At 52.5% G+C, this 16,821-nt stretch overlaps 1 protein-coding gene across 7 annotated transcripts in view; it reads left to right on the forward strand.

The window, feature by feature from the left end:
- The window catches only part of SBNO1 (strawberry notch homolog 1), a 1,282,279-nt gene that overhangs the window by 870,337 nt on the left and 395,121 nt on the right, over positions 1 to 16,821 (forward strand). For all 7 annotated transcript variants that reach the window (XM_085634811.1, XM_085634813.1, XM_085634807.1 and 4 more), the window contains one exon: positions 7,044 to 7,156. In XM_085634811.1, the coding sequence (XP_085490937.1) occupies positions 7,044 to 7,156 (113 nt within the window). The remainder of the gene's footprint in view (positions 1 to 7,043; positions 7,157 to 16,821) is intronic.

The following is a 16,821-nucleotide window of genomic DNA, read 5'->3' on the forward strand; positions in this document are numbered from 1 at the left end:
CTGACGTTCTGCAGGGCACCTGGTCCAAGCCCTCCACAGTTCCTCCTGTGGATAGGAACGTTGCCAGGCGCCACCGCCCTGCTCCGGGCGACCCCAGCTTCCTGTCCCAACACCCCACCCCCGAGAGTCTGGTTATCCAGGCCTCTACTTCCCAATCCTCCTTCCCGACCGCTCCGCCGGACCGGGATTCCAAGAGACTCGAGCAGTTTGGCAAGAAACTGTTCTCGTCCCTTAGTTTGGGCCTGCGGTCTTTAAATACCGCCTGTCTCTTGGACCGTTATTCCCATTCCCTGTGGGATACGGTGGAGGACGTGCTGCCCCTGTGTCCGGAGGAGGTCCGGACGCGTCTTACCCAGGCTCTGGCCGATGGGAGGGATGCAGCACGGCACGCCATAAGATGTGGGCTTGACACCACGGACTCGCTAGGTCGGGCGATTTCCACCACGGTGGCGCTCCGCCGCCACGCCTGGATGCGGTCCACGTCGTTTTCCGGGGATGTCCAGAACACCCTCATGGACATGCCCTTTGATGGCACTCGCCTGTTTGGTGAGAAGGCGGACAGTGCGCTGAACCGCTTTAAGGACTCCCGGGCTACGGCCAAGTCCTTGGGCCTCTCGGCTCCGCGGGCGCACACCTCCGCTTTTCGCCCCTTTCGTGGCCAAGGAAGGGGCGCCTCCTCACGTTCACAAAGCCACCAGCCGCAGAACCAACCTGCGCGCGGTCGTGGACGTGGCTTCCGCCGTGGCGGAAATGGAGGCCGACGTGGTCAGCCCACATCCACCCCGGCAGCATCCGCCTCAAAGCCTTCCTAGTCCGAGCTTTCAGGCCCATACCACGCCAGTGGGCGGCAGAGTTCGCCATCACCTGCTCCACTGGCGGTCCATAACATCGGACAGGTGGGTGCTGCAAATCGTCCGAAGGGGCTACTCCCTCCCCTTCGAGACGACCCCTCCAGCCATGCCACCGCAGCACCACCGTATCTCGGGGGATCATTTGGATCTTCTCCGCGAGGAAGTTTCGGCTCTCTTGGCCAAGGGGGCCGTCGAGCGCGTTCCGAGTCCAGAAGTAGGTCGTGGTTGTTATTCCCACTACTTTCTGGTTCCCAAGAAGGGCAAGGGGGGCCTGCGCCCTATCTTGGACCTCCGGAACGTCAATGCCTTCCTCCGAAAGGAAAGGTTCAAGATGCTAACGTTGGCTCAGGTTTTAGCTGCCCTAGACCCTGGAGACTGGATGGTAGCGTTGGACTTGCAGGACGCATATTTCCATATCCCCGTCCTGCCGGCCCACCGGCGTTACCTGCGGTTCACGGTGGGCCAAGAGCACTTTCAGTTTACCGTGCTCCCCTTCGGCCTCACCAGTGCCCCTCGGGTGTTCACGAAAGTGATGGCGGTGGTCGCAGCTCATCTGCGCAGATCAGGGGTCCCAGTCTTCCCCTATCTCGACGACTGGTTGTTGAAGGCGGGCTCGCCCCAGACAGTCGTCTCCCACCTCCAGACTACGGCGGATCTCCTGCATTTGCTGGGGTTTTCCATCAACGTGCCGAAGTCACACTTGAGTCCCTCTCAGAAGCTCCTCTTCATCGGAGCGGTTCTCGATTCGGCGCAGTTCCGGGTCCATCCACCGGAACAGCGGGTCCGGGATATACAGGCCCTGATTCCCATCTTTCGGCCTTTATCCCGGGTTTCGGTCAGGCTAGTGTTGCGGCTTCTGGGGCTGATGGCCTCCTGCATCCTACTAGTGCATCACGCCAGGCGGCGCATGCGGGCTCTGCAGTGGGACCTGAAGTTTCAGTGGGCCCAGCATCACGGCAACCTGTCCGACCATGTCTTGATCTCGGAGGGTACTGCACAGCAGTTGCAGTGGTGGCTCACGGACCGCGAGTGGGTCAAGGGCAAGAGCCTCTCCCTTCCCCAACCGGAGCATGTCGTAGTGACGGATGCGTCCCTCCTGGGATGGGGTGGCCATATGGGAGAGGCGGAGATCAGAGGCCTCTGGTCTCCGGCGGAGTCTCGTCTCCACATCAACCTGTTGGAGTTGAGAGCGATCCGGCTTGCACTGAAAGCCTTCCTTCCCTCTGTCAGGGGAAGTGTCGTGCAGGTGTTCACGGACAACACCACCACCATGTGGTACTGCAACAAACAGGGCGGGGTGGGGTCGTGGACCCTTTGTCAGGAGGCTCTGCGCCTCTGGACATGGCTGGAACACCAGGGCGTCACCCTGGTGGTTCAACATCTGGCGGGCTCTCTGAACGCCAGAGCAGACGAACTCAGCCGCCGGTGCATGATGGATCACGAATGGCGTCTGAACTCCGAAGTGGTGCAAGGCCTCTTTCAGCAGTGGGGAGAGCCTTGGTTAGATCTATTCGCCACCGAAGAGAACGCGCAATGTCAGCAGTTCTGCGCGTTGGAATTTCCAAGGCGGCACTCGCTCGGCGACGCTTTTCGTCACGAGTGGAGTTGCGGTCTGTTGTACGCCTTTCCGCCTATACCACTTCTGCCCAGAGTGCTGAAGAAGATCAGGCACGACCGGGCCCAAGTCATCTTGGTGGCTCCGGATTGGGCACGAAGATACTGGTATCCCGAGCTACTCAGTCTGTTGACCGATCCCCCGATACGTCTGCCCCTTCGGGAGGATCTTCTGTCGCAGCAGCAGGGGACGGTCCTCCACCCGAACCTGTCCAGCCTCCACCTCCATGCGTGGAGATTGAGCGGCGGCAGTTGATGCCATTTGACTTGCCTCCTGAAGTCTGTGATATCATTCTGGCAGCCAGGCGTCCCTCCACAAAGTCGGTATACGCCTGCCGGTGGAACAAATTTGTGGCATGGTGCACAGCAAAGGCTGTGGATCCCCTTTCCGCCCCTCTTTCTGAGGTTCTCCTCTTCCTTCTTTCACTGGCCCGGCAGGGCTCTGCCCTGGGCACCCTGAAAGGTTATCTTGCTGCCATCTCCGCCTTCTTGCGGCTTCCTGATCAGCCTTCTCTTTTCAAGTCCCCTGTGGTTACACGCTTTCTCAAAGGCATTACACACACGTTCCCTCCTGTCCCTTTTGTAATGCCTCAGTGGGACTTGAATCTGGTTTTGACATTCCTGATGTGCGCTCCCTTTGAGCCTCTTCACAATTGCCCTCTTCGTCTTCTCACTCTAAAGACTGCTTTTCTGGTAGCCATCACCTCGGCTAGACGGGTGAGTGAGCTCCAGGCTTTATCTTCAAAGCCTCCTTTTCTATCTGTTCATCCGGACAAGGTTGTCCTTCGGCCTCGTCCCTCCTTTCTTCCTAAAGTGGTGACTCCATTTCACCTTGGGCAGTCTGTCACCTTGCCCACCTTCTTTCCGCCTCCGCATCCTTCCAAAGAGGAAGAGAGGCTCCACCGTCTGGACCCAAAACGTGCGCTCTCCTTCTATCTGGACCGCACAAAACAGTTCCGGGTGGACGACCAGCTTTTTGTTGGGTACGTGGGCGCTAAGAAGGGGAAAGCTGTGCACAAACGAACCATCTCTCGGTGGGTCGTTTTGTGTATCAAAATCTGCTATTCCTTGGCTAAAAAGGACCCTCCTGTTGGGCTGCGCGCCCATTCTACTCGGGCCACAGCGGCTACTACTGCCTTGGGACGGGGAGTCCCTTTGCAGGACATCTGTCAGGCGGCGACGTGGGCTTCGCTACACACGTTTGCCAGGCATTATTGCCTTGACAGCCAAGTCCGGAGGGATGGCTTCTTTGGCCGTTCTGTCCTCCAGGACTTTCTGGTGTGATCTTGGTTCGCAGACCCACCACCGGGGATGGTATTGCTTGGGTATCTATTCTAAGGTGAGGAATCTAACTAACGTGTTTCTTTCAGATGAACAAGTTACTAACCTTCGGTAACGATGTATCTGTAAGAAACATTAGTTAGTTAGATTCCTCACCGACCCACCCATCCTCCCCGTTCTGCGAACTGACATCTAGGGTTAAGGTTGTCCTTTCAGGCCCCTAGATTTTATTTTTGGCACCAGTGTCGGTCTTTGCATGGCTCTGCGTTCCTGGCGCGGAAGGCTATGTACAAGAACTGACGTCAGCGCGCGAGGGCGGCGTCTAAGTACTCCGACGACGTCATCCCGGCGCACGACGCCGACGACGGACGCGGAGCAGCAGACGACGCCTAGCGACGCGCAAGGGGTATTGCTGACGAAAAATCTTCCGGATCCAGTCTGACGCCTGGGGATATTCTAAGGTGAGGAATCTAACTAACTAATGTTTCTTACAGATACATCGTTACCGAAGGTTAGTAACTTGTTCGTATAGGCTTCACGCAGCAAAACCGATCCATTCATGTGAGTGTTTTAGTACAACGCGCACACAGCACGCTTTCAGTTCTGTGCCGGTGCTGATTACAGCGCGCCATAGGTATACAGAGACGCTGCCCAACATGGCTATTAACAAACGCTGTATAGGTTTGACGCTGCCAAACACATCCATTCATGTGAGTGTTTTAGTACAACGCGCACACAGCACGCTTTCAGATCTGTGCCGGTGCTCAGTACAGCGCGCCATGGGTATACACAAGCACTGCCCAAGGTGGCTATTGACAAACGCTGTTTAGGTTTCACGCTGCAAAACCGATCCATTCATGTGAGTGTTTTACTACAACGCGCACACAGCGCACTTTCAGTTCTGTGCCGGTGCGAATTACAGCGCGCCATGGGTATACACAGACGTTGCCCAAGGTGGCTATTGACAAACACTGAATGGGTTTCAAGCCGCTACCCAAAAAACAATACATTGATATACAGAGCACGCGCACAGTTTTGCATGTAGCCACAGTTCTAACACAGAAATGTACACATTCTATTGCTTACAGACTTACAGCCCATTGCACTCTAGCTTGTGGGCCCCGTGAACTGTGGAGAATACAAAGTCGGACTCGCATGTTCAGAACAAACTCCCCCATCCTCCCCCACCCTCCCAAAAAATGGAAAGGCACAAGTTTAAAACTTTAAAGGGCTCCGTTTATTATCGGAATGGCACCAACATCGTATTTCTGGCTATGGCTCCTCACACTGTCTCATTAAGCAAGCCCCCCCCTCAGCCGCTTCCAAACCGATACATTCATGTGAGTGTTTGAGTACAACGCGTACACAGCGCACTTTCAGTTCTCTGCCGGTGCTGATTACAGCGCGCCATGGGTATACACAGGCACTGCCCAAGGTGGCTATTGACAAACGCTGTATAGGTTTCATGCTGCCAAACCGATCCATTCATGTGAGTGTTTTAGTACAACGACAACCACACACACTCAACCACACACACTAACAGAACAAAAAATCACACACAGACACACACACAACCAAACACACACACAACCAAACACACACACAACCAAACACACACACAACCAAACACACACACAACCAAACACACACACAACCAAACACACACACAACCAAACACACACACAACCAAACACACACTCAACCACACACACTCGAACACAAAACCACACACACAACCACACACACAACCACACACACAACCACACACACAACCACACACACAACCACACACACAACCACACATACAACCACACATACAACCACACATACAACCACACACCTACAAACACACACACTCAACCACACACACACACACACACTCAACCACACGCACACTCAACCACACGCACACACACTCAACCACACACAAACACACTCAACCACACACACACACACACTCAACCACACACACACACACACACTCAACCACACACACACTCCACCACACACACACTCAACCACACACACACTCCACCACACACACACACAACAACACACACACAACCACAAACAATTTTTGGGCTGACAGCATAAATACGCTGTCAACAAACCCGATGAACATGAAAGTCACCCCCAACTTTCAAACCATCTTGCTGTTGCAAAGTGTGTGCTGTACACATGGCAACACCGTGCCACAGCGCACTGTTGCAAGGAATGCTTTGATCCTCGGAGGCTAACAGACCTCACTCTCTGCATTAGTTAACCCCGTCTTGGCACTGCATGAAAACAGGGTACACACTGTCCACCATGAAGTGAGACATTGTCCTCGGGGCTGGAGATCCTATTTAGCAATCTGCTTTAAACATTGTGATTCATTTAGGCCATTAAACATAAAGGAGCACTGGTAACGCTGATAACATGGATTCCATTTTGAGTATTGACTACAACTTTTAAAAAGCACGCAGTACTGAAACAAGCATTTACACTGCAATAGGTCTCGCATTTAAAAAACGGCATTTGCAATGCACTAGATCTCGCATTGACACGAGTTTGAGATATTGGCATTGCACATAACAATGCATTTTTTTGGGGATTACTTTTTGAATACTTAAATAGAAAGGATTTGTTATTTACAATACCAATAGCTCCAACTCCAATAAATGCGAGACCTATTGCATTGCAAATGCTTGTCACTTTCATGATGTTGGTCCTCATTCACTATATACTGCTCATGTTTGATGTGATCTTTTTAATCCTGTATTATTTTGACTTAACTTTTGTGACTTAGAAACAACAATATTGCACAATGGCATGCATGTCGCATCCTCCCTTGGACAGGATGTGTCACGTTGGATTTATTGGCTCATACCTTAATGTAATATAGTTGTGGACAGTGCACCGAATGGTGGATGATGGTATCTTATTATTGAGTACCTTTAGTTAATGTGTTATGGTTTGTTTGTTATTCACAGCCCTGATGAAGTCTGAGGCCAATAAGCCATACCACGAAACACGTGTTGGCTGTGCAAAGTGCTTTACTGGTTTATACAGATGTATGTACAGAAGCCGAAGTGTGAAAGAAATAATTGTTGGACCGAAGTGAAGACTACGGATACCTTACGACTCCATGATTGGATGTTTAAAATTTCTTACTGAACTCTGAGTGCTCGGGACAATTGTCTTGTATTATGTAACATACTGTACAATTGTTTTTATTTTTTATGATAATTTTCTGTCCCAAACTAAAACATTAACCATCTGCTAATTACACTTGAAACCTTTTTTTTCTTTGAATAGGAAGAACCCATCGATCAAACCAAGTGACTGCGCCAGAATATGTATTCCTTATTTCTGAATTAGCAGGAGAGCAAAGATTTGCATCAATAGTGGCAAAAAGATTGGAGAGTTTGGTAAGATGTAATTTGGCATCTTAAAAGGTTTATACATTTTGATTCAAATCAGTCTTACATATTTTATAGTAAAATAGGACTTTTGTTCTTACACTTGTTTGGGTTTCCAAAAAGCGTATACAATTCTTGCAGTTTTGATAAAGAAGTAAGCACGTAATATACAGTCATGCAGCTTGTAATAAATGCATATACATGGTAAAGCGGATTACATTATGTGCTGCTATCTGCTCATTATACAAACAGTTTCCCTGAACGTCTACCTCCCTGCTACACCCCCCTTTTCATGTGCTAGCAGGTATAAACTCATAATGTTGACATCTGAGAGGACATTTATGACATGGATAGTGCGGATTACACCAGTGTCTACATACCAATTACAACATAGTATTGTACAATGGAGTGACCAGGGTGCAATAGAATATGTGACGGTGTGTGCCCAGGGTTAAGCTCCTCCTAGGCTGGTGGTTTAAGTCTAGCAACAATTGTTCTACAGAGCCCCTAGGCCGAATACAGGCTAGGATTTATGCAGATGATATTTGTATGGATATGGTATCCAGAGTTTTAAAGGTCTCTAGAAGGGTATCCCGTTATATCGCAATCAGCACTTTCAGTAAGTCCCTGTACTCTTCTCTGTGAAGCGTGCCTTCCTCCGCCCTGCCCCATTGCACCATGTCCTCCTTCCATGTGGTTATGTTCGATGGGGCTTAAGATTTCCAACACTTATCATTGGGTTTATGCTCGAAGGAATGCTAAATCAATACAATTTGTCTGGGCTCTATCTTGTTTGGGTCGGGGGTATAGTTCCAGTAGACACCCCTCTGCTGGTCTCCAACTGTTCCCATCAACCACTTACTGCAGCGCATCTCCTATTTGCGTCCAATAAAAATTGAGCGCAGGGCATGCCCTTAACATACGTAGGAGATCAGTGTAGGAGGCTGGCTTAGTATATGGTGCACACTTATTTAAATTACGCATCTTGCACTAATCCAGACAACCCTTATGGTGATTTTTGGAGCCTTAGACAACCATAAAAAGCTCTCTAAGTGGTGGCTGTGGAGAGCATCCTTTAGGCTTAGTCCAGAAGGAGTGTTAAGCAGCTTGTTTCGCCAGAAGTAATCATTTGAGTAGGCTAAACAAAAAAGAACTGCATGTCATTTTTCACCTCAATATTGATGATGTTGGTCACCCAGCTCTCGCTGCTTGTTCTATGGTCCTCCCCCACCCCCCTTTTTTTGACTTGAGTGTTTGCTTCAGCACGTGCCTATGTCAGTAGTGTATTTAGCCACCGCTGGGGGTCCGGGGCCACGGGTGCTTTCCACAACACTGCTATCAGTCTTTTAAAAAACAACAAAGAAAGGTTGATGAACCTATGAAATTGTTTGTCCCCTTTGGCTCTCAGGCGTAGGCCTAATGGCAGGACTTAGGTGTTGGGTCGAGTTAACGATTCGTGAGATTGGCAACCATGTGTGTGATCTTATGCCAAACAACCTGCAGAATTGGGCCCTCCCACACCATAAGATTAAAGCTAGCATCCAATGATCTGCACCTGGGGCACTTTGGGAGGGGGGGGGGGGGTTAGGGTGGCAAACATTCACTTAATACTCTGGAAGGGAGAGATAGATAAGGAGACCTTATTAAATTGCATAAAGTGGAGCCATAGGTTTCGAGACACCACTTTCACTTGCTGCAGCACTGTAAACCAAGCCTTACCAAATAATGGTTGTTGTAGGAGGATGCCATTCCATTTAGTTTGCGCACCCTTAGCATAACCTGGTGGTGGAATGTTAAGGGACATGTATAATGTTTTGACAGCATGGCGCGTGGTCTCACGAGGGAGTAGCGTTTGCAGTGCGTACGGTTCCGCTTCTCGCGCTGCCCATGTGGCGTGCAGTGTATGCTGCATGGCATGGTATGTCAGGAAGTGGCCAACTCCTGTACCATAATTGTCCATAATGTCTTGAAATGTTATGAGGGTGCCTTTGTAGTAGAATTCCCTACTTGGCCGATTCTCGCATGTCTTCACAGATCAGTGTCATACCTCTTCACCTCTCTATGAATTCCCAGTAGTTGTCATATCTGTATAAGTGGGGAATACCGGATGTGGGGGCTTTTGTTGTGTACAAATCTGCACCAGCACTTTCTAGCCACTATCATTTGACGTGGCTCCTGCTGCAGGCAACAGCTTGTGTCCTTAAGCCATGTGTAAATACTTGTTCTTCCTAGGATCATCCGAATACTCTTCTGTTCGGGGGATGAGGTCAGTTGCAGTCAGCCCATTGGCCACTGCAGCTGTGCTGCCTGCTTAGTACAGTTTAAAATGAGGCGCACCAAGTCCACACTCAAGCAAAGGGTGTTGGAGGGTGACTAGAACCACCGGTCGTCAGCTTTCGCACCATATCAATTCCAACAGTAGGCTGTGGAGTTCACAAAACTCTGGCAGGGCATAATTGGTAGTGCGGCGAAAAAGTACAGGATGTGGGGTAGTACCAGCATTTTGTATATTACCACCCAGCTTAGCAGTGAGAGAGGCAGAGATTGCCAAATATGCAGAGAGTTATGGATGGAGGCCACTGCTTTGTCCACCCTTGTCTGGTGCCTCTGTAAGAAACTGGCCTGTATGGACCCTCGCGGTCGGGCTCTTATACAGTGTGCGGCTCCAGCCGAGGGCCAAACACCATGCTTACAAGGGTCAGTAATAAAAAGTCCCAGCTAAAAATATTTTCGATGTCCAGGGACACCTCACCCAGGAGGCACATCCGCCCAGTCGTAAGTCTCAGTGGCGGGGGGGTGCCTCCTGTGGTGGGGCGCAATAGCGTGATAGAGTGGTTGCATTCGATATCCTGCATGAAATTAAAATCATTGCCCCATATTCCGGGTGACTCCGGGTCCCAGAAAAAAGTGCAAGAGTGTCCAGAAAAACAGATTTATTAGTGTTGATTAGCGTTGGGTGCATACACTGCCACCAATGTAAGGGAAGCCCCACCAAGGTCTCCTTCTGTGATGAAAAAGCGCCCTTCAACGTACACTCTGAGTTTCGACTGCATATGGTACCCCAGGGCAATCCAGATAAGCATTCCACTAGTGAATGCTGATGTAGTGCCGTATACCTGCCTTGTCCACCTCTCGCGGACCTTATATAGCTCTGCTAATGTAATGTGTTTCTTGTAGCCTAACAACATACATGTGGCTGCATATGAGATGAGGTTAAATGTGGTAACGTTTGGCTGGTGTTGCCATGCCGCACACATTCTATGTAATAATCTATTGTGAGGTATGCTTAGTGGTGTGGATGGCATCTGACACTGCAGGGACCCCTCCTTTTCCACCAGTTGCGCCCTGTGATTAAGTGATGATGGCCAGCAGACTCTAAATAAAACTCCTTGAAAGAAACAACATAAACAATAACAGTGATCAGGCTGAGTGGGATGACTCTTGCGTACCCATCCATAGTTTCCCAACTTTCAAACAATAATAAAAGAAACAGAAATAATATTAAAACAAGTCCTCTTTGGAGTGTGTGTGGGGCGTGGGCTGTCCGCTGTGTGAGTTCTCCATTGGCTGAGTCTGGATCATGGTCCTCAGTATTGGGACTGCTGCTGAAGTGAAGTCACATTTAACAATAATGGTGTGGTGCAGGAGCACAGAGAAATCGTGACAAGTCGTGATTGTAGAAAAGTGCCCCTTTTTTTGCATGGTTACCCACCACTTTTTGCCTGACACGTGATGCACTTGGACATGGTGTGCCCTGGGTCCCTGCCAATCAGGTTCCATGGGCTTGTGTTCTTTCCAAAAGCTGTACCTTTTGTACCCACAATTGGCACATCTTTGGCCACAGGTAAGCCCTTTTAAAAGGTACTAATGGCACTGTGACCAGGGAAGGCCTAGTGTTCCACCCTTAGAGGCCCTGTACCTCAACAAACACACACTGGAACGACGGGCTACGTGTTTTGGTGCAGAGAAAAGTGAAGAGTCAACCTGGCACACATCCCTGTGTGCCATGCCTGCAACCCACTTCTTGGGGCTTAGGTAAGTCACCCCTCTAGCAGGGTGCTCTAACCCCCAGATGAGGGTACAGTGGCATGAGTCTTGTAAACCTACAGTGTCTAAATCCATTCTTAGACGTAAGTGTAGTAAAGCCATAAAGAGTATATGGTCTGGGAGTTGGTCATTACGAACTCTACAGCGTCATAAGGGCTTTACTAAAACCTGTAAAGTTAGGTAGTAAATGTTCGAGGCATATGAGCTGCAGATTACACACTGTGCATAGATCGCCATCTGGTGTTGGGCCCGGATGTTTGCAGTTGTTTTTCCTCTTGGAAAGTCTTTGGAAGTCACAAGGTATGTGACTCCTCCTTAGGATCATATTGCGCATGGGCTTCGGCTCCATCCGGAGATTGTTTTTTTCCGCCATCGGGCTCGAATATGTTCTTCGCGCTCCAGTTCAGAACCGTTTTCAGTTCTTCTGATTGGCGCGCAATCCTTTCCCTTTCCGCGGTATTGTTTCGATCGCGATCTCCACACTCGACGCGACTCATCATTCGAAGTCTTCGATTCCGGTCGTCGACGAAGGCTTTCGGGCCTACCTGGCCTCCGGTCCTGGCTGATGGAAAGGACACTATTCAAAAAGTGTCCTCGATGTGGTTCGAAGTTTCCCCACACAGATCTACATGAGGTGTGCAACCTCTGCCTCTCCCCAGAACACGAGGCAAGAGACTGTCCAGCTTTCAAATCCTTCCGTTCGAAGAAGACTATGCGGGACCGACGAGCGAGGAGAACAATGGCTTACTCGTCGACTTCGATCCCCGACGACATCTTCGGAGAAGGCGTGGATGTTCCGGAAGAGCAGCACACCGAAGAGGGCCTTGTCAGCGCCTCCGAAGCTGACGACTCTGATGTCGAGGACATCACTCCGGCACAGAGGGGCGTGAGTACTAACATCGAACCTCACCCTCGACGACATCGAAGAAGGCTTCGGTCACGCCTTCGCCCTCGGGCCTAGGCACGACCAAAGACACTGCTTCCCATACCTCGCTTTTGGGACCGGTTAAGAAGCCCATCAAGCCTTCCGGCGGCTCGGGCTCGAGCCAACCTGCCGTCGGTGCCGAGAAACACTCCTCTGCACCAGCACCTAAAAAGAAGATGGCCTCCTCCTCCGTGCCGAGCTCCACACCGAAGCACTCTGCGCCGAAGACTGCCACTAGCTCCTTGGTACCGACACCATCCCCGGAGCCGAGCAAAAAACCAAAGAGCCTCGAAACCCACACCTCGAAGCCGAAAGTCATCTCAGAACAGAGGAAACAGACATTTCGAAGCCCCACGGTTCAAAACAGCGAACCGATGCAAAGTCGAAGCCTAAGAAACCTACGGCTCCGACACCTATGGCACCGAAGGATCGGCCCCCAACAGATTAACTATTTTGGCCCGATACACTACAAACAATCACTTGTGAAGGACCCTAAAACTGGACATTTGATGCTCAGCATCAAAAAGAGACCGCTGGACAAGCCTGCCCCAGCTCCACCTCCAAAGAGAAGAGACTTTGCTACCTCCCCTTTGAGACTGCCTCCACCACCTCCTCCTCCACCTCAACATTCTCCCACACCCTCTCCTGATGAGGACGACGACACGGGACGGGCCGCATGACCAGCCCACAGGGGACCCCACTCCTACAGGCTCCCCAGATCCATGGGACGACTACAACATCCCAGACGTCCCCAACGTCCCGCAGGACGACCTTTACCCTTCAAGACCGTCCCCCACCCCCCCTGAAGACACAATGGGGTTTACCCAACTGCTCCATAGGGCTGCACACTACCACGGAGTTGATCTCCATACAGACCCTGTGGAGGAGGACTTCCTCCTAGATACTTTTGACACTACACAGAGGGCCACTTCCATTCTGCCCATGCTTAAAGGGGTTCTGTAGTAGGGGATCTCTGTGTATAGTCATAATCTAGTGAATAGTCCCGCCCATGTGCGCGGACCCCGGAGCAATAAAAAATAATCTCTAAAAGGTGACAAATCATGCAGACCTGCATACACCTTTAAGAGAGAATTTAATTTAAAGACAGATAATGCAGCCTATACCCACAGGCTACACTGTCCAGTACTTCAACTAGAATTCCACCAAAATCCACAAACAGCACTGCCTGTCCAGTTTTTCTCCCCATAGGAAAAAACCCTGCCTCTACCAGCAAAAGCCTCTGGAATGATAGAGAGGAAGGAGTGGACAGACAAGCCCCATAGGCTGCCATTATGTGGCTTGGAACAGGATACTGTGCCTTTAAGAAAACTTTCCAGTTTTCCAGAACTTTCCCCAGTATCCCAGAATGCCCAGCAGGTCCCATTTACTTTCAGTTCTTTTTTCCGGCTCCTGCTAGCAGGACCCTGGAGCATTGAGCTCTACCTTTTTCAAGGTTTTTCATTGAGATTTTGGCAATTTTTGTCACTTTTTCTTGTGTTTAGTAGCTGGTACTGTCAACATGCCTGGCTTGTTCGACAAGTGCCCGGAATGTGGTCGAAAGAAGGCTAAAACTGACCCACACGAGGTGTGCATAGCTTGCCTTCCCCAGTCCCACGTGCCTGAAAGCTGTACCATCTGCCACTCGTTTTCAGCAAGAACCCTGAGGGACAGGATGAAGAGCAGGCTTCAAGCTCTGGAGGAGCGAAGACTGAAGGCACCAGGTGGGTCTGGAGGGGCTGATTTGGCCCATGCTGAGGCCTCTGGGGGGCTCCCCAGGGGCAGGAAGACCAGTAAGCGCTCCCGCTCCCCGTCGACGTCGAGGGCGTCGACGGCGACGTCGAGGAGGATGACCACCGTCTGTTCGCCGTCTCCCCAGGGCTCTGGGGAGAAACAGCGTCGACTATCGCCGTCGAGGGACCTGAATAGGCCGCCGTCGACTACATCGGCGTCGTCGGTGACGACGCCGTCTTCGACTGCGTCCAGCGGTCGACGTCGAGAGAAGACCCGGCGTCGGCGTTCGGCGTCGAGGGATCGCAGCTCGCCGTCGATGAAGAGAAGGAGATCGACGTCGAGAAAGCGAAGATCGACGTCGAGAAAGCGAAGATCGCCGTCGAGAAAGCGAAGATCGCCGTCGAGAAAGCGAAGATCGCCGTCGAGAAAGCGAAGATCGCCGTCGAGGCGGAGGTCGCCGTCGAGGCGAAGGTCGCCGTCGAGGCGGAGGTCGCCGTCGAGGCGGAGGTCGCCGTCGAGGCGGAGGTCGCCGTCGAGGCGGAGGTCGCCGTCGAGGCGGAGGTCGCCGTCGAGGCGGAGGTCGCCGTCGAGGCGGAGGTCGCCGTCGAGGCGGAGGTCGCCGTCGAGGCGGAGGTCGCCGTCGAGGCGGAGGTCGCCGTCGAGACATAAGTCGACGCCGAGGAGGAGATCGACGCCGAGAAGATCGACGTCGAGGCACACGTCGACGTCGAGGAAGAGAGAGTCGCCGGGATCGGTGTACTCAGTGGTGTATACCCCGCCTCGGAGGTCTCCGTCGCCTCCTCCTCTCCCACCTCTGCCACCGCCTCCTCCACCGCCACCACCACCACCGCCACCTCCTCCACCACCGTCTCCACTTCCTCCACCGCCTCCTCCGCGGCCGCGGACTCTGTCTCCGCCACCCCGGCCTCTGTTGCTGCCAAGCACTCCTGCGGTGCCGCCGCCGGTCCCCCCGAGGTCGGTTTCCCTTCCACGGTACCCGACTCCGCCGCAAGGGACCCCGAAGCCACGACGCCCACGGTCGCCTGGACCAGCGAGACCGGCGGACAGGCCTAAGCCGAAGAGGTCACGCTCCCGCTCTCACAGGAGGCGACGATCGCGGAGCCGAGGGCGATCCTCGTCAGACTCTAGACGACGCCGCAGAAGGTATAGGTCCAGGTCGCGCTCCTCGGACAGGGACCTTTCCCCGACGCTGTCGGACTCCCCGGGGACTAGGGTGTCGCCGGTGGACGACTTGGTCTCGTTCCAGGAGGTGCTGTTGCGAGGGGCTGCGAAGCTGAATATCACGGTGACGGTTCCAACACCCACGACGTCCGTGATATTTGAGACGCTTCATAAAAGACACTTGTCTCGCCCCCTCCTGCCTCTCGTGCCTGGACTGGTGGAACCAGCTTTGGAACTGTTCCTCACTCCCGCAACAGCGAAGGCCGCTCCGTCCAGGCTCATGAAGAAATATAGGGCCCCGGAGTCGGATCCGTCATTCTTGAGAGGGGACCCGAAACCGGATTCGGTTATCGTGACGGCGGCGAGAAAACAACATGCGACCGCCCCGGCCTCCACGGTGCCACCGGACAAGGAAAGCCGCTGGCTGGACTCTGCGGGCAGGAAGGTGTGTGGTACCGCTGCCACCACGATGAAGGCGGCGAGTGCAGGGGCGTTGTTGGGCCGTTACGACTGGGCCCTGTGGGAATCCCTGCAGCAATATGCGGACCTCCTGCCACGAGACAAGAAGGAGGACTTCTTGGAGACGGTGCGCGAAGGCATGCTGGTTTCTAACCAAACGATCAGCGCAGCAGCGGATATATCGCTATTGGCCGCCCACGCCTACTGTCATGGCGTCCACCAGCGGCGGCATTCCTGGTTGCGCCTGACGTCCCTCAAGCCGGAGGCGCAGCAGAGAGTGGCCAACCTGCCCTTCTCGGGGGAAACCCTGTTCGGGAAGCATGCGGACGATGAAATGGCCCGCATGAAGGCTGAAGCGGAAACCCTGACGGCCGTCGGGTTAGAGAAGGCCGAGAAAAAGAAACGACCGTTCCAGAGGAGGTTCGGGTCGTCGGGCCGAGGGCGTGGGCAGGGCTCGGGACAGCAGCAGCCACAACAGCAGCAGTTCCGCAAGCCCTTCCAGAAGCGCCAGAGGGGTAGAGGTGGCCAGCAGGCTACTACCACAAACAAGGGCCCGGCCGGGTCTCGGCCCTGAGCTGTTACTTCCCCCTCAACCGTTACCCACTCCAGTGGGGGGAAGCATTCGATTTTTTCCGGCAGAGTGGAGAAAAATTACTCAGGACAAGTGGGTGCTGAATATTGTTTGCAATGGATACAGTCTTCGGTTCATCAGCCCGCCTCCAGCGATTCCGCCGGTCAGCTCTCGCTTCCAGCTGAGGGAGCTCCAGGCGGAGGCAGACATCTTGTTGAGAAAAAAGGCGGTAGAAGAAGTACCTTTGTCTCAAAGGGGAAGAGGTCTGTACTCTCGGTTCTTCCTCGTTCGCAAGAAGGACAAGAACGAGTTCAGGCCCATTCTGGATTTGCGACAAGCAAACAAGTGGATTCGCAGAGAAAAGTTTCGCATGCTATCGTTGCACCAGATTTACCCTCAGCTGCAACGGGGAGACTGGCTCTGTGCCATAGATCTACAGGATGCGTACTTCCATGTGCCCATAGCACAGAAGCACAGGAAGTTCCTGCGATTCCAAGTCGGCGCCAATCACTATCAATACACAGTACTGCCATTCGGGCTAAAGTCTGCTCCCAGGACTTTTTCGAAGTGCATGGCGGTGGTGGCGGCACACCTGCGGAGGAACAAGGTGTTTGTCTACCCGTATCTGGACGATTGGCTGATCAAGGCGTCATCCTTCGAGGAAGCGCAAGAACACTTCCGTTGGACGTGCGAGCTCTTGAACAAGCTGGGGTTACACGTCAACATGTCCAAATCGGTCCCATCTCCGGTACAGTGCAT

Source organism: Triturus cristatus, chromosome 11 (genome assembly GCF_964204655.1).
Source record: "Triturus cristatus chromosome 11, aTriCri1.1, whole genome shotgun sequence".
NCBI classification, from domain to species: Eukaryota; Metazoa; Chordata; class Amphibia; order Caudata; family Salamandridae; genus Triturus; species Triturus cristatus.